The following is a 17,940-nucleotide window of genomic DNA, read 5'->3' as shown; positions in this document are numbered from 1 at the left end:
GTTACTCGATGTATTTTCTCCCCCTTCCACCCCACCCCTCCTCCCTATGTCTAATTTTCTCTTGTGAGTGTCACCAACCCTCTCGAATCGCGCTTTGAAAATATAGCATTGTTATTCTCGTTTGTTTCAAATCTGCGGTGGTTTTGGTTTGGTTTAGGCTTTGTACTTTGGTTGTTGAATAGAACATTGCGTTAACAGGTCAGGCTGATGACGACGGTGGACTGGATGAGGCTGGTGACGGTGCTGGTGTCGCGCTTTGGTTTAGTGGGATGAAGGCGCGAGTGGCGCTCAGAGCGAACAAACCTAGATTGGCCAAGACACGTTAGAATGAAACAAAAGTGCTCTGGAAAAATACAACAAACGCGCGGTGCACGCAGAGCAGCCGCTGACCTGTTCCAACGACAGCCAGGGTGGCACGCGACGTTGTGGCTGTTTTGGGCACCTGTGTGCGCTGGAAGAACGTCCATGCGCCTGCTCGGATGAAGGGGACGGCGGATTCAGACCTCATCATCAGTCACGTCATCGCGCTCCAAGCGGGTAACTGGCTTACCTGCTGCGGCAAATACACCAATGTGGACCAAACGACATTGGAGACAGTCCTCGGGGACAGTCGGAGGTGTGTTGGCGTCCGACATTACCGCGGTGTCATTCACCATTGCGAAACAGCGACTGCGCTCTGACAAGCAGACAAAACAGGAAATCTCAGAAGATAAGCCCAACTATTTGTCTTGCAAACATGAAATTGCAGTCTGATAGTGATAAATCATGCTCGAGCGTACTCCAGAAGTGCTCGATCGTGATTGGCGAACTCGCCGAAAGCAATTCGAGGTTTCGTTTCGCTTGGCACGGTGTTGTGCAAATCGCTCGTGTTATCTTGTCAATTTATGAAAACCAACGAATGATGGGCTTGTGAGACTCCGATTCCCACGGGTTGGGGCTTAGAGCTATTGGCCAGGTAACGTCGATTGATTGATACAAAATGCGCAATGACAACTATCCAAAAGCATCCAAATGCACCAAAATATGCTAAATCCTCATTAACTACCACCGGCTAACCTCGCCGGCTGGACGGACGCAAACTCGGGTCCTGACAGGGCTTTAACTCTACACACTGGGCAACTCCAGAGCGCGCGGGATTGAGTTTTTGAGAAATTGTCCGTACCTAATGTGCTTGTTGACAAAAACCAAAACCAGCAACCAAAAAAACAAGAACTCGCTGAAAATTTGATGTTCAACATTTCCAGCTACTTTTAGCAACCAGGAGGCATTGAATATGAGTCTCAGCACGGGAATTGACACACCCAGCGAATCGGACTGATTTAATGTGTACCTGTATGATGATTACTCCATCCCCAAACTTTTGACGGGTAAAATTGAGCACTCTCCTCAGTACAGCGCATGCGCATTTGCAGAATTGGACAAAGAATTATATTTTACATCTATTTGAGCTGGGGGAGGCGCAGCATCTCAAACATCTTCAACGCCTTGACGGAGCGAAAAGCAGCACAAAAAATGTACAACAATCAACGCGTTTTGTACTTTTCGCCAACCCTTCTACAGCACACCAAACCTCCCAACATCTGATTCATCGTGTATTCATCGAAGCATTCATAATATAAAACCCCAACCCAGTCCTTCTTGAGCACATTTCATGTTGGTCTGCACGGCATGTCAATCGCCAGTTCCGAGCTTGTTTCACCAGTACAGTCCCGGCAATATTCGCCTCACAGGCTGCGTAAGTGCCTCGACTCTTTTCCATCCCTGTTTAATTTTCTCCCACTTGACTTGTTTGGCAATGATTTCCGCTTTGGCAATGAATCAACCCTTTTGGGCCGCGTTGTCTGAGATTTGGAGATTATGATAATCTGCGCGCCAAATTTTTTACCCGCGAAAACTGACACACCACCACGACTTTGCTTGGGGCAGACGAATTGCGCGGCGATCGCCGACCCGTTTGTCGAGTTTGACCACACAATTCTGGCGATCGATCTGCTGCTGGACAAGCCGAGCGTCTTTCGCCACGTCGTGTTCAACTATGCTGGTCGCATGGAAGTGAGCAGGACGACCGAATCGCCAACCCCACAGCATCCGCAGCCGCAGCATCGATGGCGACCATGGATTGGACTTGCTCTGGTGCTTCTTGCTTGCCAAGCAACGGCGCGGCTCTTGGCCGGTCCTGCTAGTGCTGCTGCTACTGCTATTGGGCGTCCTTGGCAGAACGTCATCGGGCCGCCACAATCCGTCCAGATCTCACTGCAAGGGTGGGCATTTGCTTTGCTCCAATCATGCATCGGTAAAGCATTGCAAAATGGTTTTGGGGTTTGAAGCTGGTGTGCTTTGGAGCTGTCTACTATGGGTTTCTTTGTGTTTGGCAGAACTGATCGTCATGACCGGATTGTGTTACGTGCTCAGCCATGGATGGAGTTATTGCTCGACCCGGTTACTACTGAATATTCGTCCAAGTCGTCGTTCTCAATCTCCCGGAGCTCAAGTGCTGACCACCTTTGAGGCGACTGCACGATCGCTGATCCTCGGGTTGCTACCGTCCTCACTTTGTGTTGCACTCTGCATCTGGGACTACTCGCGGCTGTTCATCAGCCCCACTTTTCTAATTCTCTTGTTAGTTGTGCGCATGTCAGCGCGGGCACTAGCAGGTAACAGAGCCTTCTGGGGACCCAAGAGATGAAGTGTGTTTTTGTATTTGGGAGAGCTGACAACAAGGTCCGTTTGCGGACTTACTTTGTGTCTGTTCCCTTCTGCGACAACAATCACATCATCAGTGCAATGGAATCATCCTGTGCCTGTGAGCGCCGGCATCTACGTGCTGAGCTTGGCACTTGTACGACGAGGCTGGCTGTTGTTGTTCTCGTTGGCGTCTTGAACAAAGCACCATCCATTCGTTACTTGTTAACACTGTCGGCCACGTCAAAATCCGTTCATGGGCGCCGTGCCGTCTACAAGAGGGGGTGAAGACTCTCGCTCCTTCTTGTACGATCTTGTCATTGGGTTAATACACGTTCAGAGTTGTTCGTTCCAAAACGTCGAACATCACGGCAGATGACGGGGGATATTCATCGCCATCGCAGCCGCCGCACCCAGTCTTGAAACTCGTTCATCATGTGAATGTCAATCTCCGACAGTCCGTTGAGCATTGCGTTGCGCTCCGTGTCCGACCACCGATCGAGCCAAGCGAGCGCAACGTCCTGCTGCTGCTGCTGCTGCTGCTGCTGCTGGTCCACGAACGCGCTGCTGCTCAACAACTCGCCCTGGTCATCGCACTGCATGGTCGTGCTGTACGATGCGCCTTCGTCTGGGAGTCGCATCGTCCGGTCCAGCAGGAAGGTCAGATCGTCGAGCTCGCCAGGCACCACTCGGTCCAGCACGCGTCGCAGGAAGACCTCGCGCTGAGCCCGAGTCCACTGCGCAAAGCACATCCAGACCCACTCGATCTGGCCCTGACGGTCGCTCGGATGGATTGAGGCTGACATGGACGATTGGGTGGTTGTCCAATGTGTGAGAATGACAGTGAATGCGAGACTGAGCATTGCTGTCGGATGTGCAGCTATTTTGATTTGCCGAATTAAAAGCCAAAGTATGGGATATGCTTGGATTGGGGATTGCGTGCGGTCAGTCGCTCAGAGACACTCCTCTTTTTCCTTCTTGACCACACTCGCTGCCAAATCCTCAATGTCGGCTGCAGCGACGACGACTACGGCAGTTCAAGCTTCACTGACCGAGCTGATCGAGTCTATTGCCAAGCAGCGCAATCTATGGCGCGCAACCGTGATGCAGGGCGCGATGCTGCTTTCGTAAGCCGCGCACGCATGGCTATGGAGGGAAACGAGCGGGATGCGAGCTCACCCTTCCGCTTTCGTTGTGTATCTGTATGTATGTATGTGTGTGTGTGTGTGTGGAACATGTTGACGCAGGTCTTATGCCAATGTGTGCCAGCAGTACGCTGCAGTGACCTCCGACACGACTGCTGCGAATCCAATGATGACGGAACCGCCTCGTGGCGCACTGCACACCACAACGACACCTGCCGCTGATGCAGATGGGAGAATCGAGCAGATGGGTCTCGGGTCTGCAGCAGTGCGCGAGAGCCAATCACGCGAGTCTGCGATCGAGCACTGGCCAGAGCAGTCCAGCAGCAACATGCGCGGAGGTGCACCGCTGCAACACTTTGACAAGCTCAATCCGCGTCTCGCTGAGAAGCTGATTGTGTACACGGACACGCTTTTGAGAGCGCTGCGTGGAAGTTTGTAGGTGAAACATTGATGGGGGAATGGAGTGTACCCAGTCAACTTGGAGACAACCGATTCACGCTTTGCAACAGATCAACGCTTTGGGAGGTTGTCGAGCATTTGGAGCGATTGCAGCACTCGGCTGAGCGTAGTATTGCTGCACTACCCTTGCCAGGTTTGTGCACCGGAGTGTTGCAAGGGATTCACGAAGCATGTTTTATTGCTGTGGCTCATCATTTTTTTTTTTTTTTTGGTTTGGTTCTCTGATTCAGCTGCTATTGCTTCGTCTCCCTCTGAAATACCGCCCAGCGTGCAAGTAGAATGGATCCGAGCAATAGCACACATGTATTCCACCGAGTTCCAAAGGTGGGCGCGGGATCCTCTAGTTGAGATTTGCTTCCCTTCTTCCCCACTTATCTCTCGACCTTGTTTTTGTTGATACAGAAAAACAGCTGTAGTAGAATCGCTCAAACTCGACGCATCCCGAAATAGCTCTGAAGCAGTTATTATCGATGCATGGAGCGTCGAATACCACATCGACGAACGTCAAAGTAAGTGTTGTCAATTCGACCGGATTGTTTTGGTTTTGTGGTTCTTGCGCGAATGCTCTGACACGAACCTGGTATTTTGATGCGCAGTTCTAAATATTTTCCAGTTGGCAGGCGTATCAACGGTGCCACAATAAACTTTAACACTCGAAGACACGACGTCCACCATCGTTTGAAATTCAATACAAGCTCCAAGTTCCCTTTCATCACGAAGATCTATCAGAGGCAATTCAAGTCAAACGTGACAGTTGATCAACTGTTCAACAATGCTTAAGCGCCAACGTTGATTCAAATCGCCTTCGAACGAAGGAGCTTGGGAGACGAGATTCCGTCCTTCCAATCCGTCAACACATGCGCTGCTACATTTTCCCCCACAGATGACCTTCTCTTACGCTAGCTGTCCATATCCATGACTCTGTCAAACAACTCTCGCTGTCTCTGAGTCATTCTCGGATTGCTTCTGCAGCTTTGGTTTTGGATTATTACATTAGGACTGATTTGTTTCAAAAAGGGAGAGGCATATTCTAGCATGTACAACAGGGTAGTAAAATATGGCGGCAAAAATAACTCCAATACTCGATGAACAACCACCGAGCCCAACTACAACGTTGTATGATCGGTATGGGCGTCGTGCGAGCCTTCTGAAGCCGAATGGAATGTGTCCGCCGAGCTGGCGGAATGCCTCGAGATGGTAGAGCGTCTGGACGCTGGCATGTTCGAAGCAACGGGCCCTGGAGCGGGTTGTGACTCGGCGGTGGCAGCACCTGGCTGGTGATGCGCACCAATGTCGTAATCGCTGGCGATAGTTTCGTCTGCCGTGGCAGGCAGAAGCCACGCTTTGCACAGCGGGCACGAGCCATGCTGCAGCAGCCACTCTCGGATGCACTCTGGGTGGTAGCCATGATGGCAAGGAAGAAGGAGACCGAGGTCGCCAGCTTCAAAGTCATCCAGACAAACAGCGCACGTTTCGTTCAGCGGCCGAGTAAAGCTTGGCGGCGGTCCTGCTGCTGAAGGTGCCGAAGGTGCCGAAACGACAATGTCAGTCATTTCAATTGCAGCACTCTCACCTGCAGGAGGCGCCTGCACGTTCCGAGGAGTAACGTGTGCTTCAGCATCAGCATCTGGTGGCTGAGCTGACGTTTCAGAGTTTCGAAGCACAAGCATGCGGAGCTTTCGACGGAGGCGCTTGAGGCTGAATCGACGGGAACCTGGCAATGCTGAGGCGGCAGCAGCCTCCGGTGCCACATAGGTAAATTGGAGTCGCTCTTGGCGTGGATTGTTGGTGGCAGCCGTTACTGCTGCCTGCTGACTGGATGGTACTGCAACTGCTGCATGCGTGTTTGGGGCAACAGGTTCCGAAACTGCGTGGACTAGTGCAGAAGGTGGCATGGCAGACATTGGGAGCGACTTTGAAGCACCCAAATGCGTGGCGGGTGTTTCCACGTTACGAGGACAGCGCGCGTCGTCATCGCCAATTCCAGAGTCTAGACTAGGGTCGCTGCAGACGCGAAACATTGGCAAATCGTCGATGGCGCGCTTCAGAGCAGCTGACGGTACAATGACGGAAAAGTAGGGATCAACGCCTTGTGCCGCACGCTGCGACATGAACTGTCGGCGAAAGATGCAGTAGATGCAACCCACCGCAAATCCAGGAATACAGACGGCGAGCACCACAATTGCCAAATAGACGAGCAATGTCGCCCCGAGTCCGAGGTCGTCATCGTCGTCGGATTGGTTGGGTGCAACATCCGCTCGCCAAACAGCGCCAGGGTTGTTGCTGAGAAGCTGGTCAAGGGCAGTGGTCGTCACCCCACTGATAGAAACGACCGGAATGGCCACGATGGTCTCGCCAGTGATCCGGACTGGGGCGGACGCGGCCGAGTCACAATTCGAAAACACTGCGGCCAGTGCGCCCGCAGCTTCCGCAGCCATTGCCTTGTCGGCATAGGTGCAGTTGTCGCCGTCGGTGACGGGACACGTCGAGACCAGGGCGACCCAGCCTTCGTTCGGTGCAAGCGCCAGGTCTGATCGATTGATGGCAGGACAGCCGGTTTCGGGCACGGCGACCAAGAATTTCGCGCCTGCAATGGAGCGCAGGGTGCCCAGGGTGCTGTACACGACGGTTGCCGATAAACTTGCAGCCGTCGACGTATTTGTCGCTTTGATGGAGATTTTTCCATCGACGGGAGTGCGAGAGGGTGAACCGTCATCGCGCCGATGTTTCTCAGACTTGAGCGTGTCTTTGAGCAGCGATCGCCGCGCCAGACCCAGCGGGAGCAGTGCCTGCCATGTATCTTCGTGCAGCACTCGCCTCGAATCGGACATAGCTGCAGTGAGATCAGCATGGTCGCCTTGGTGCTGCGGCACGGCGCCATTCTGCGCACTGGTGATGACGCGGTTGCGCACCAGCCGCCAGTTTCCCCCAGCGTTCATCCCCGCCGCAGCATCCCGGCGTTGAGGGACGGTGCTTACGTCCTTGTGCATGCCCAGCAGGCCATCCTCGGCGGCGGGCATCCGGTCGATGGGCGTCGTGTCGGAGCCAAGCGGAAATGAGGGTGACCCACCAACATGGCGGGGCGTGCCCAGCACGAGCACCAGCAGCAGCAGCAGCAGCAGGGGGGCAGCCACGCCAAGCACGGCGGATGGTCGAGAAGCGGAAGCGCGCATTGTGCACAGTCGAACAAAAGACAAAGCGCAGGCGGGAGGGGAGGGGGGGGGAGGCAAAGCGTGGTGAAGAAGACGAAGGAGGTTGAATTTCAAACAGACTTGAAGACAACGAACGACTTGTCAAAGGGTGACTCTGCGAACTCTGTGAAATAAACACAAAAAACAAGCAAGACGAATGACAAACCGCATCTGGATTCGGCGATGGGGAAAAAAACAATGAAAAACAAAGCAAAAAAACATGCACGGTAACAAATGCGAAATTGTGCGAAAAACTTCCAAAAGCAACGAATTTTTTGGTTGTTGCTGTTGTTGTTGTTGTTTTGTCGACGTTAACTCTGTTTGTTTGTTTACTCGACACATCAACATTTTTTTTTCTATCAACACACATGGAAGGAAACAAATACAAACGGCTTGGTTTGCCAGCGATCTCCTCCTCCGAGCTCACTCGGTGCCAAAGCTGAGCGACTCGCGCACCGTTAGGGCATCGCCGTGGGCGCGTTGCTGGGCTGCAGCCGTGTCGTAGCTCGAGGGCACAGCGGGGTGATCTTTGTGCGACCCGTCAACAAGAAGCGTGTCGACGTCCATGAGCAACTCATCCACAGCCTCGCGCGAAGTGGACAGATCGTGGTCGCTCGGGGTGGTGGTGGCTGAAGGTGCAGACGACACGTCGAGTTCGTTCAGAGTGATGATGGCTGATGATGCTGGCGCATCTAGTAGGCCTTGTGCAGTGGTGTCCGATGATGCCGACTCGAGAACTGGCGCTTGGTCATCGTCGACGGGGAGCTGTCGCGATGGCATGGGCTGGTACAGGTGGGCAAGTGCGGGCACTGGCGAGATTGGCTGGCTACTGCTGGCTGGTTGATTCTCCAAACTTGTTGATGACGGACTTGCGGTTTCCAGTCCACTATCTGTTAGCTCTATTGGCTTGATGGGAGTTGTCGCTGCATGTTCTTGGAGGAGGGGAGTTTCGGAGCCGGCACTGTACACCCGCTCTTGAATCGCGGGTGACTGGGCGCTTGGTTCTGGACTATCATCGTGATGTTTGGTTGGAAGAGGAGAATGCTCTAATGTGGGTGTTGCATGCGACTTTGTGTTGTCTGAAGCAGCAGCTGGCTTGGCGCTTTCCGTGTGTGAGTCGTGGTGGGTCCCTGAGCCAGCACCGTGAGCGGCATGGGGTGCAGGCGACGAGGTCGATTGCGGTTCCGCAGGCACCTGTTTCGGCTCTGCAGCAGGCTTTGGTTCGGCGGCTTTGGCGGAAACAGGGGCGACCGTAGCCGGGCTTGGCGATGGTGGTTGCGGGGTTGCTGCCGACTTGGCCGGCGATGTCGCTGTGTGCGCATGTGCCGGTGGCTGTGCAGGTGCAGGTGCAGGTGCAGGTGCAGGCGCAGGCGCATGTGCTGGTGGCTTGGTCGACGCAGACGACGATGAAGAAGACGATGGCTGCGTAGGTGCTGGTGCCGGATGCTTGGCAGACGACGACGACGACGACGACGATGATGACGTCGCCGCAGCCCCAGGGGAGGGAGACGAGGTCGGATGCGGGCGCCGTGATTGCAAAAATCCAGGCGTCAGAGAATACTTGAACGCGTCCCACAACGCATCACCGCCTTGCTGGCGGAGGGCCGGCTCATCGAGCACTGCCTGAGCAAAGCTGGTGGCAGCCACCTTGATCGCCTCATCGTTCAGAGTCTGATGGGCAGTGTAGCTGGCCAGTTCCGAAACCTGCTGCTCAAACCTGGGAGTTGTGAGGACGGTGGTGGCCAAAACAGAGGCGGCGTCCACAAAGGCTGGATCGTTGAGGGCAGACTGCAGCAAGATGGACAGGTTGGCTTTAATGTCATCTCGCTGGAACAGGCGCGTGAAAAAGTCTGCCATGAGCGTTTGGGTGGATTCTTGCGCGGCAAACTCGGCAAACACGGCTTGGACGAGCTCGAGCAGCTTGGCCTTTGCAAAGGGATCGTTGATGACAGCCACAAGCATGGACAGGACGGCTTGCTGCATGTGAGGCTGGGCAATCAGGTCTTGCACAAAGGTCGTGGCGAGCGCCAGCGTGTTTGGATCGGTCAGAACTTGGCCGACAACGAGCTTGGAGACTTCCTCGGCCTTGCTCTTGACGTTTTCGCCACTGAGAGAGCGCGATGCGACGTCTGCCACTTCCTCGGCAACGTTCGTCCGGATGTGCTCGCGGTAGTAGTACACGGCCGACGCGAGCAGACCGAGGCCCAGGACGGAGACGCGCAGGATGGACAGGCGCCATGTCTGCAGCACGCGTTGCATTTCAGTGTATGTCGTGCGACGAAAGTAGCGTTCCCAGTACGCCATGCCTGTCGTGGTTGTTGGTGGCGGCGGTGGCTGTTCTGGCTGGGTGCTCGATGATGATGATGATGATGATGATGATGATGATGATGATGATGATCTCGCCTGCAGGCTTGTCTTGGAGCCAAGCGTCGGGCTGCGGGGATGGCTTGGTGCTTGCACGTATGCACGGTATGGCCCTGACGATGAGGTTGTCCTGAGCTGTGGCGCGGGCACGACGCTATGGCGCTCGGCAGCAACTGGGATCAAAGTGGCTGCTGGCTGCAGTCCATTCCGAAGACAAAGCCGACCAACTGCGATTCGAAGCATCCTCACAAAAGCGCGTCACGGTCGTCAGAACGATGGCAATAGTCTCCGATGTGTGTTGTTTTTGGGAGGTCGTTTTCCAATCTGAGAAACCTGTCAAATCTGCGCACTCGAGCACTTCAAAAAGCAAGGACTGAGTGTCGCGCTCAAACAACAGATTCGACTTGATGCTCAAAGTCTGATGTACTCATTCATTCATTCATTCATTCATTCATTCATTCGTTATTGCATTTTGCAGTGAGCAGCACGGCGATGACGACGAGATCCAAGCAAAGCAAAGCAAAGCATGCTCGCCTTATCCACTTTCACCATCCTCCTTCTATTCCACCCTTGCCCTCCCCACCTTTGACTCGACCGACTTGCCCAACACTCTCATTCAATCCCCACCTTTGATTCAACCGACTTGCCCAACAATCTCATCCAATCCCCACTTCTTCAAATCCATACAAATTTTTGCAGTCCATTTTTTTTTTTTTTTTCTGGTAACGCATGGCTTTTTTCCATTTTATTTTTTTTATTTTATTATTTTATTTTTTATTCTTTTGGCTCGCATGCGTCTTTTTTTCGTCGATCGCACTGCATGCAGCAGCAGCAACATTTCCCCACTTGCCCCCCCCAACCACCCCATCGCTTCAGTCGCACAAGTCACTCCTTGGATCCCCGCGCGGGCCGTGTCGTTTGGTCGCCGTGGTGGCGCGCTTCAGCTTTTTGTTTTTGTGAAACCAAAAAAAAAAAAAAAAAAAAAAAAAAAACCAAAAAGCTGACAATGTTGTTTCATAGAAAAAAAAAAAAAAAAAGAAAAAAAGAAAAAAAGCGAGATCTTTTTCATTGTAGCCGCCATTGCATGTATCACGATACATCTCCTGTCCTGTCCTGTCCTGTCCTGTCCTGATCCTCGCTCCCGACTTGCTTGCTTCTGAATCTAAACTCACACTCACTCACACTCACTCTGGCTGCTGGACTCCCAAACCATCAGACACACAAAACAAAATGGCAAAGGAAGCAAAGTTCCAGGAGAACGAAAAGTCCAACGACGTCCGCACGAGCAACATTACTGCCGCCAAGGGCATTGCAGATGCTGTGCGCACGTCGCTCGGCCCGCGCGGCATGGACAAGATGATCCAGTCGGCCACGGGCGAGGTCACCATCACCAACGACGGCGCGACCATCCTCAAGCAGATGCAGGTGCTCCACCCCGCCGCCAAGATGCTCGTCGAGCTCTCCAAGGCCCAGGACATTGAGGCTGGTGACGGCACCACCTCGGTCGTCGTGCTGGCGGGCGCGCTGCTCGCCGCTGCACAGCGCCTGCTCGCCAAGGGCATCCACGCGTCCACCATCTCGACCTCGTTCGCCAAGGCCGTCGCCAAGGCCGTCGAGATCCTCACCAACATGTCCATTCCGCTCGAGCTGACCGATCGCGAGCAGCTCCTCAAGGCCGCCTCCACGTCGCTCAACTCGAAGGTTGTCTCGCAAAACTCGGCCCTGCTTTCGCCCATCGCCGTCGATGCCGTGCTGCGCGTCGTCGACCCCGCCCACTCGCACAACGTTGATCTGCGCGACATTAAGATTGTCAAGAAGCTCGGCGGCACTGTCGACGAGAGCGAGCTCATTGACGGCCTCGCCTTCACCCAGCGCGTCCAGGCCGCCTCTGGCGAGGCTGTCACCCGCGTCGAGAAGGCCAAGATTGGTCTGATTCAGTTCTGCCTCTCGGCACCCAAGACCGACCTCGAGAACCAGGTCATTGTTTCGGACTACTCGCAGATGGACCGCGTCCTTCGCGAGGAGCGACAATACATTCTCAACATGGTCAAGCAGATCAAGAAGGCAGGCTGCAACGTGCTGCTCGTCCAAAAATCCATCCTCCGAGACGCCGTCAACGACCTCTCCCTCCACTTCCTCGCCAAGATGAAGATCATGGTCATCACCGAAATTGAGCGCGATGAGATTGAGTTTATCTGCAAGACGGTCGGCTGCAAGCCCATTGCCTCGCTCGACCACTTTACTGCCGAGCGTCTCGGCTCTGCCGAGCTTGTTGAGGAAGTCTCCACTGGCGACTCCAAGATTGTCAAGGTCACTGGCGTCCCCGCCAACTCGCGCACCGTCTCCGTCCTCGTCCGTGGCTCCAACAAGCTTGTCATCGAGGAGGCCGACCGTTCGCTGCACGATGCTCTTTGCGTCATCCGATGCCTGGTCAAGAAGCGGTGAGTGGGCAGAGTTTGGTCGTTTTCTGTTGTTGTTGTGCTTGGTTGGTTTTTTTTTCCCTTGGATGCATCCTTTGACATATTCCCCACCGCCACTATTTTTGTGGGCCCATCAAACCATGATTGTTTTTATCACTCACATTCTCTCTCGGCCCTCCAATTTGCCCCCCCCCCTTTCGCAGCGCTCTCATTGCTGGTGGCGGCGCTCCCGAGATCCAAATGTCCCACGAGCTGACCGAGTACGCCAACTCGCTTGAGGGCATGGACTCGTACTGCATTCGCGAGTTTGCCCAAGCGTTGGAGGTCATCCCCTTCACGCTCGCTGAGAATGCCGGTCTTAACCCGATCTCGGTCGTCACCGAGCTCCGAACCCGCCACGCTCAAGGCGAGAAGACTGCTGGCATCAACGTTCGCAAGGTACCGCATCAAGTTTGGTTTTTGCGTGGTTGCGAGTTATGGGTTGCGGGTTGTTTTGCCCAAAGACTCTTTTATGTGGCTCAATTTTTTTTTTTGGTACTTCAAATTTCTTGCATTCGCAGGGCACGATCACCAACATTCTCGAGGAAAACGTCATTCAACCGCTGCTTGTTTCCATCAGCTCGATCACTCTTGCCTCCGAGACTGTGCGCGCAATCCTCAAGATCGACGACATTGTGAGTTTTTTTTTTTTGTGACTTTTCTGTCTTGGCTGATTTGTTTCACAAAATATTCTGTTTGACTCACTGGTTTGTGAACTCTTGCTGTTGTGACTATCTCTGTTTGACACAGGTTGCAACTCGTTAACAGCATGTATCATTTTTGTTTCTTTGGAGTACAATACAGTTTTTCACAAACAGAATATGGGCTTCCTCTCCCCCTCCTTTCCCCATTCATGTTACTTTGAGTTGTTGGTGTAACGTCCTGCTGAGGGCATTTCATTCCCCAGGATAGCTGAGGGCCAACGCGCACGAATCATCGCTAAGATGATCGCCAAGACTTTTTTTGTTGTGGAACTATTGCTTTTGCTTTTGCTTTCTCCCTTGATTTTACTTGTGGATGATTCAAATCACTGGGCTCAATGGCGAATGGACGATTTCACTGCAGTTTGCATCATCACCACAATTTCATCCTTCAGAAATCGATTATGATCTGATCGCTTTTTTTTTTTTGGGAAGAGCTCATTGTTGGTTTTTTTGTTGCTGTTTTTTGTTTTTTGGTTGAAATCCACTTTTTTTTCTCGCTTGATTCGCTTCGTAGGAAAAAAAGTTTCAACTAAAAACCGAAATCAGCACAAAATCTCACTACTTTCGCCTAGCTTTTTCGCACTTTTTTTTTTTCTTTCTTTTATCGCCGTCTTTTTTTTTTTTTTTTTTTCTTTGCCATTCCTTGCCTTTCTGTGCTCTCTCGCTCCTCCCCCTTCTTGTCAAAAGCCCCCCTCTTTTCGCTTTTGGCTCTTGTATACTAGCATCTTATCCGCGGGGACTGCAGCAGGGCGACTCGTTGACGCTGCTTCACGTTCTTTCTTGCCACAGCTGCACCAACGTCATCAAACCGTTGCAGTAAGTCGCCTCGTCGCCGTGTCGTCCGTTTGCTGTTTTTCCCCCCCTCCGTCTCCGTCTTCGTTTCGTCTCCTCTTCAACACTCTCCTCTGTTGTTTTTTCATTGTGTGCGTCCCTTCGTGGCTGTCGACCGTTGTGCTTTTGCCTTTCGTCAACGTCGATGACTGCGCTTTTTTTTTTTTTTTTTTTTTTCCCCTCGTGCATTTTTTTTTGCTTTTCGTCTTGCATCATACGTTGGGAAACACCAGCACGCCTCGCTCATGCAACCGACAAAGACTGATGCTGAGTGCAGCCTCCCCTCTCCCTGAAACCAGCCGCTGTGGACGAGCGTGAAGGAGGGGGAGTTTGAGAGGCATAAAAACGACTCGCCCTTTCGCAGGAACTGCGTTGTGCGAGTGCGTCTGCTGCCTGCCTCTCTCTCTCTCTCTCTCCCCCATTTTCAGAGATGGCCGAGTCGCATGTCATGCCTTTGCGTCTACATGCACCTCGAGTCGCGCTGACGGTGGCCAAGGGGGAAAGAGTTGGGAGATACGGTTTGCGGACAGTTTGGAAACAAAGTCCTCCGCTTTCCCCGTCCGTCTCATCGCTGCGGCGACTCCAGCGCCAGCCATGCACCTCATCGAGCTCTCGTGCACTTTCTTCCCTTGCACTTGGGAGCCGACGCCATTGCAGGCTGCTGGTTGTGTTTGTTCGTTCGTTCGTTCGTTCGTTCGTTCTTAATTCGTTTTTGAAACAACTTTTGAACTTTTCAATGCACGCTCGTTCGTTCATTGTCTCTGTTGTCCTGAGCAATCGTGCTCCTTCTTCTCTTTCTTCTTGTCTCTCTCTGCTTCCAATCTCGGGTCGGACTGATGACTCGTGCGGTTTTTTGCTCGTTTAAACCGAAAATGAACAAGAAACAAAAATCGTTCGATAATCATTTTTTGAATTGTCGATTCTTTTTTTTTTTTTTTTTTTTTCTCTCTTTCTGTTCTCGCTCAACCTCGAATCTGTCTTCCGTCTCTATTCTTGTTCACTTTTCATTCATTCATTTCTCTCCCCTTATTGTCTCATTCCTGAGCCATTTGCCTGTCTCGTTCGTTCCGATTTTTTTCCGCCTTTTCGCTCACTTTTTGTTTTTGCTGTGCATTCTACAATCTCCCGATCAGAAGCAAAGTCACCTCCTTCGCTTCTCTTCTTCGCTCTGTAATCTTCTTCCAGCTTTGCCTCATCACAAAGCAGCCAAGACCGGAAAACAAACAACAAAACCCCTCAAAATACAAAATGACGGAAACATTGACCTCGGCAGATATGCTGTTCGACCAAACCCAACTGCTCAACGAACCAACGACACCAGTCCGCAACGCGCGCATCCACACGATGCAAGAAGACTTTCAGGACCAGCACCGACCACCAACTCCATTGTCAAGGACGCGAAGGGCGTCGTTCTCGGCACCCGCCGTGTTGCGCATCAACGATGCGAACGACTACTTGATTAGCCTGTCCATGGACAAGATGTCCCTGCAGGACGAGACGTCGGGTCTTCGCAAGTCGGTGCTGATCCAGCGTGTCTTGTCTAGCCGCCTGCAATACAAGGAGCATTCCGGCGAGTTGTCGCCGTCCTTGCGCATGCGAAAAGAATCAAAGCGCATGTCGCCGCTAACGCCCTCGTCGCCCTTCTTGTTTGGCGCGCACGCGTATAGCACGACGTCGTTTTTGCCAGAGTACTCTGACGATCCACTGGCCAGCGTCTTCCAACTCGAATCCCGCTTCTCGTCTGAAGACAAGCACGACGACAGCGACGGCGAAGACTCTGCCGATGACTCGTCGTCGTCTTGCAGCGACAACGACAATGACGAGGACGAGGAGGAGAACGAGGAGGAGAACGAGGAGAATGATGCCAACGCGGACCGCAAGCGTGGGTCGCACGTCCTTGTTTCGCCCCTGTTTTCTCGCCAATCCGCCGCCAATATTACCCGTCGGTCTCCGGCCACCACTATTACCACCACCACCACCACTGTGGTCGACATGACGAGCGCCACACAGGCCGACTTGGCCAACGAGGAGCGCGTCATTGAGATGAATCTCGACGACGAGGACAGCCAGACTGCCCGCCAGCAGAACGCGGCAGGTGGCTCGAGCGAGTCTCCTACCTCTTCTGCGTCGTCGTCTGCCACTTCGTCGCCCGATCCCGAACAAGGAGAGCAGCTGCTTGCCAAAGGGCCTTTTGCTGCATCGTCCGCCCTCGCCGACGCGCGAGCAAACACCGTGTACGACTTGTCGTCCCACTCGCTGCTTGGCCCTGCCCCCACCTCTGTGCTTGAGCAAGATTTGTCCAACGCGGACTTGCCCCTTTACTCGATTGGCGGCAAGGGCTTTTACCGCGAGAGCGCCTCCTCAGCGAACAGCGGCAGTGCTGCCGTTGCGCACGAGCTTGAGGCTGCCGCGCTGGCCATGATGAACGAGAGTGCCCAAGCTGACGGCATGAGCGTCTTTGACCAAGCCTTGTTTGACAGCCTTTCTGGCCCCGAGGCCAGCACTGGCGACGTCACCGAGCACTCGGTCCTGCACACTGCACACAATGGCAAGAACATTTTGATTCTGCGTCGCCCCAAGCGCCCCTTTGACCAGGATGCCCCAGAAGACGCCACCGTTGAGCTCGCTTCCGATGTTGTTGCTGCCAGCCATCCAGAGCTCAAGCGTGTTCGCTCCAATCTGGATACTCCAGTCTTGTAGAGAGAACCCTCCTACAATGGGACAAAAAATGGAGACCACCCTGCATCTAGCTCTCTTCATATTCTTGTTCAATATTATTAATATAGACGATGTGCAAAAAATGGCGGCGGTCGGAGCAATATGAAATTTTGACTTTGCATTGACCTTTGGCTGGGCGCGAAAAATCTTGTCCCATTGTAGGAGGGACAACCTCCGCAGCACTCCCGGCACCTTCCCGCCCGCCCCCGACAGTGGACATGCAGCGAAGATGCAAAGAAAATCGATATTATCCGTATTGGTGGACGATAGGGTCATGTTGTGCGTACTTATGGCCGGGAGTGTGCGCGGGTTCGAATCGGGACAAAGAATTATCGTCGTTTAATCAACCCGACAACAATAACATACATCAAATTGCATATAAAGCCATACATGTAACACATTTAGTTCGAATTGGAGAGGTCAGATAGCGCGAGTCGCTTCCGGCGATCGGTTTTCGGCGTGGACGACACATTTTCATCGGTTGACACAAGCTGCATCGCCGCCATGTCGTTTGTCAGCCAGCTGCTCACGCCACTTGTGTTGGCACGACTGAGTGTCATACCTGGAGGCAAAATGAGCCGCGATGAGCTGCGAGTAGCAAGACGGGGTTCCTTCAGCCGCTCGAGAGATCTTGACGACAGCGAATAGGTCACATTCTCGTCCGACCCGCCACTCTGGGCTGTTTCAAATGATGGAGCGGCCTCGTCGTCAGAGTCTCTTTCATAGATTCTCTTCCTGGAGCGCGCTGGAGCGGCAGAAGTCACCTGCATTGGCGACGGCGGAATGCCGTCCTCTTCGCATTCGTCGTCAGAGTCGTCCTGCTCAACCGCCATCGTCGCAACCGATTGCAAAGCCGGTGCCGCAGCTGCTGCTTTCGAGGCGGCAAGCGCGCGGACGTGTCGGACGTCGGGGCGCTTGGGTTTTGCGGCGACCATTTGCTTCACGGTCGCGTTGACTTTGGCGAGCCTCTGCTGGTTCGCGTGAAGTTGCGCACGCACGTCTGCAACCAGAGCGGCTGCCGAGTCGTCTGCCTCGAGTTCTGCGAGCCGGGTCTGGTCGGCAGCGATCGTCGACTTGAGTTGGTCCTGCTGATTCATGAAGGGCTCGATTTTGTCTTCGTAGGTCCTCATCGCTCGTTTGTACTCCTCCATGAGAGGCGCAACCTGAGCCTTTTCTTGTTCCCGAGCTTCTCGCTCGTGTTGGGTAGCACGCTGTGCCGCATCTTGGGGCGAGTAGGCCTTGTTCGGCTTGACGGTTCGGACAGTGGCAGGCTCGGTGCAGCTCGACGACGGTGTCAGCGGGGGCGCTCGCAGCAACTCCTCGAATGTGAGAAGCGATGGAATCTGTAGCAGGGTGCGCACATCACTCACGAAAGCGTCAAGGAGGC

The 17,940-nt window shown here is 53.4% G+C and overlaps 8 protein-coding genes across 8 annotated transcripts; 4 read left to right on the top strand and 4 right to left on the bottom strand.

The window, feature by feature from the left end:
* Positions 1–55: 55 nt before the first annotated feature.
* Positions 56–665, bottom strand: CAOG_02617 (hypothetical protein). The gene is made up of 3 exons (XM_004349317.2): positions 551–665; positions 391–471; positions 56–303 (listed from the first exon to the last, which is right to left on the bottom strand). The coding sequence occupies exons 1-3, from the start codon at positions 654–656 to the stop codon at positions 200–202; spliced, it is 291 nt and encodes a 96-aa protein (XP_004349367.2). The 5' UTR covers positions 657–665; the 3' UTR covers positions 56–199.
* Positions 666–1,642: 977 nt separating this feature from the next.
* CAOG_02616 (hypothetical protein) lies at positions 1,643–2,945 on the top strand. Its single transcript, XM_004349316.2, has 4 exons — positions 1,643–1,735; positions 1,927–2,293; positions 2,376–2,654; positions 2,781–2,945. Exons 1-4 carry the CDS (start codon positions 1,652–1,654, stop codon positions 2,879–2,881), a joined length of 831 nt encoding a protein of 276 aa, XP_004349366.1. The 5' UTR covers positions 1,643–1,651; the 3' UTR covers positions 2,882–2,945.
* On the bottom strand, positions 2,755–3,545 carry CAOG_02615 (hypothetical protein; the record flags this gene model as incomplete). Its single annotated transcript, XM_004349315.2, has 1 exon — positions 2,755–3,545. The coding sequence occupies one exon, from the start codon at positions 3,543–3,545 to the stop codon at positions 3,072–3,074; it is 474 nt and encodes a 157-aa protein (XP_004349365.1). The 3' UTR covers positions 2,755–3,071.
* A 105-nt stretch (positions 3,546–3,650) lies between these two features.
* Positions 3,651–5,117, top strand: CAOG_02614 (hypothetical protein). The gene is made up of 6 exons (XM_004349314.2): positions 3,651–3,809; positions 3,930–4,262; positions 4,337–4,419; positions 4,517–4,610; positions 4,689–4,795; positions 4,883–5,117. Exons 1-6 carry the CDS (start codon positions 3,688–3,690, stop codon positions 4,927–4,929), a joined length of 786 nt encoding a protein of 261 aa, XP_004349364.2. The 5' UTR covers positions 3,651–3,687; the 3' UTR covers positions 4,930–5,117.
* A 143-nt stretch (positions 5,118–5,260) lies between these two features.
* Positions 5,261–7,624, bottom strand: CAOG_02613 (hypothetical protein). Its single transcript, XM_004349313.2, has one exon. The coding sequence runs from the start codon at positions 7,457–7,459 to the stop codon at positions 5,393–5,395; it is 2,067 nt and encodes a 688-aa protein (XP_004349363.1). The 5' UTR covers positions 7,460–7,624; the 3' UTR covers positions 5,261–5,392.
* Positions 7,625–7,900: 276 nt separating this feature from the next.
* CAOG_02612 (hypothetical protein) lies at positions 7,901–9,781 on the bottom strand (the record flags this gene model as incomplete). Its single annotated transcript, XM_004349312.1, has 3 exons — positions 7,901–8,286; positions 8,720–9,037; positions 9,064–9,781. 3 exons carry the CDS (start codon positions 9,779–9,781, stop codon positions 7,901–7,903), a joined length of 1,422 nt encoding a protein of 473 aa, XP_004349362.1.
* Positions 9,782–11,002: 1,221 nt separating this feature from the next.
* On the top strand, positions 11,003–13,120 carry CAOG_02611 (chaperonin containing TCP1). The gene is made up of 4 exons (XM_004349311.2): positions 11,003–12,282; positions 12,465–12,699; positions 12,822–12,935; positions 13,051–13,120. The coding sequence occupies exons 1-4, from the start codon at positions 11,072–11,074 to the stop codon at positions 13,063–13,065; spliced, it is 1,575 nt and encodes a 524-aa protein (XP_004349361.1). The 5' UTR covers positions 11,003–11,071; the 3' UTR covers positions 13,066–13,120.
* A 335-nt stretch (positions 13,121–13,455) lies between these two features.
* Positions 13,456–17,013, top strand: CAOG_02610 (hypothetical protein). The gene is made up of 2 exons (XM_004349310.2): positions 13,456–13,820; positions 14,969–17,013. The coding sequence occupies exon 2, from the start codon at positions 15,084–15,086 to the stop codon at positions 16,533–16,535; it is 1,452 nt and encodes a 483-aa protein (XP_004349360.1). The 5' UTR covers positions 13,456–13,820; positions 14,969–15,083; the 3' UTR covers positions 16,536–17,013.
* The last annotated feature ends 927 nt before the right edge of the window (positions 17,014–17,940 follow it).

This window comes from Capsaspora owczarzaki, assembly GCF_000151315.2.
Source record: "Capsaspora owczarzaki ATCC 30864 unplaced genomic scaffold supercont2.3, whole genome shotgun sequence".
NCBI lineage: Eukaryota > Filasterea > Ministeriida > Capsasporidae > Capsaspora > Capsaspora owczarzaki.
Note: the sequence above shows the minus strand (reverse complement) of the source record. Positions and strands in the feature narration are given on the sequence as shown.

Coding starts and splice junctions, on each gene's coding strand:
- CAOG_02613 (XM_004349313.2), bottom strand. CDS start 7,459: ATGCGCGCTTCCGCTTCTCGACCATCCGCCGTGCTTGGCGTGGCTGCC.
- CAOG_02616 (XM_004349316.2), top strand. CDS start 1,652: ATGTTGGTCTGCACGGCATGTCAATCGCCAGTTCCGAGCTTGTTTCAC. Junction 1,736..1,926: donor ATATTCGCCTCACAGGCTGC/GTAAGTGCCTCG, acceptor TGCTTGGGGCAG/ACGAATTGCGCGGCGATCGC. Junction 2,294..2,375: donor TTTGCTCCAATCATGCATCG/GTAAAGCATTGC, acceptor TGTGTTTGGCAG/AACTGATCGTCATGACCGGA.
- CAOG_02617 (XM_004349317.2), bottom strand. CDS start 656: ATGGTGAATGACACCGCGGTAATGTCGGACGCCAACACACCTCCGACT. Junction 472..550: donor TGGTGTATTTGCCGCAGCAG/GTAAGCCAGTTA, acceptor TCATCCGAGCAG/GCGCATGGACGTTCTTCCAG. Junction 304..390: donor CCTGGCTGTCGTTGGAACAG/GTCAGCGGCTGC, acceptor TGGCCAATCTAG/GTTTGTTCGCTCTGAGCGCC.
- CAOG_02611 (XM_004349311.2), top strand. CDS start 11,072: ATGGCAAAGGAAGCAAAGTTCCAGGAGAACGAAAAGTCCAACGACGTC. Junction 12,283..12,464: donor CGATGCCTGGTCAAGAAGCG/GTGAGTGGGCAG, acceptor CCCCTTTCGCAG/CGCTCTCATTGCTGGTGGCG. Junction 12,700..12,821: donor CTGGCATCAACGTTCGCAAG/GTACCGCATCAA, acceptor TTGCATTCGCAG/GGCACGATCACCAACATTCT.
- CAOG_02610 (XM_004349310.2), top strand. CDS start 15,084: ATGACGGAAACATTGACCTCGGCAGATATGCTGTTCGACCAAACCCAA.
- CAOG_02614 (XM_004349314.2), top strand. CDS start 3,688: ATGTCGGCTGCAGCGACGACGACTACGGCAGTTCAAGCTTCACTGACC. Junction 4,611..4,688: donor TATTCCACCGAGTTCCAAAG/GTGGGCGCGGGA, acceptor TTGTTGATACAG/AAAAACAGCTGTAGTAGAAT. Junction 4,796..4,882: donor CCACATCGACGAACGTCAAA/GTAAGTGTTGTC, acceptor TTTGATGCGCAG/TTCTAAATATTTTCCAGTTG.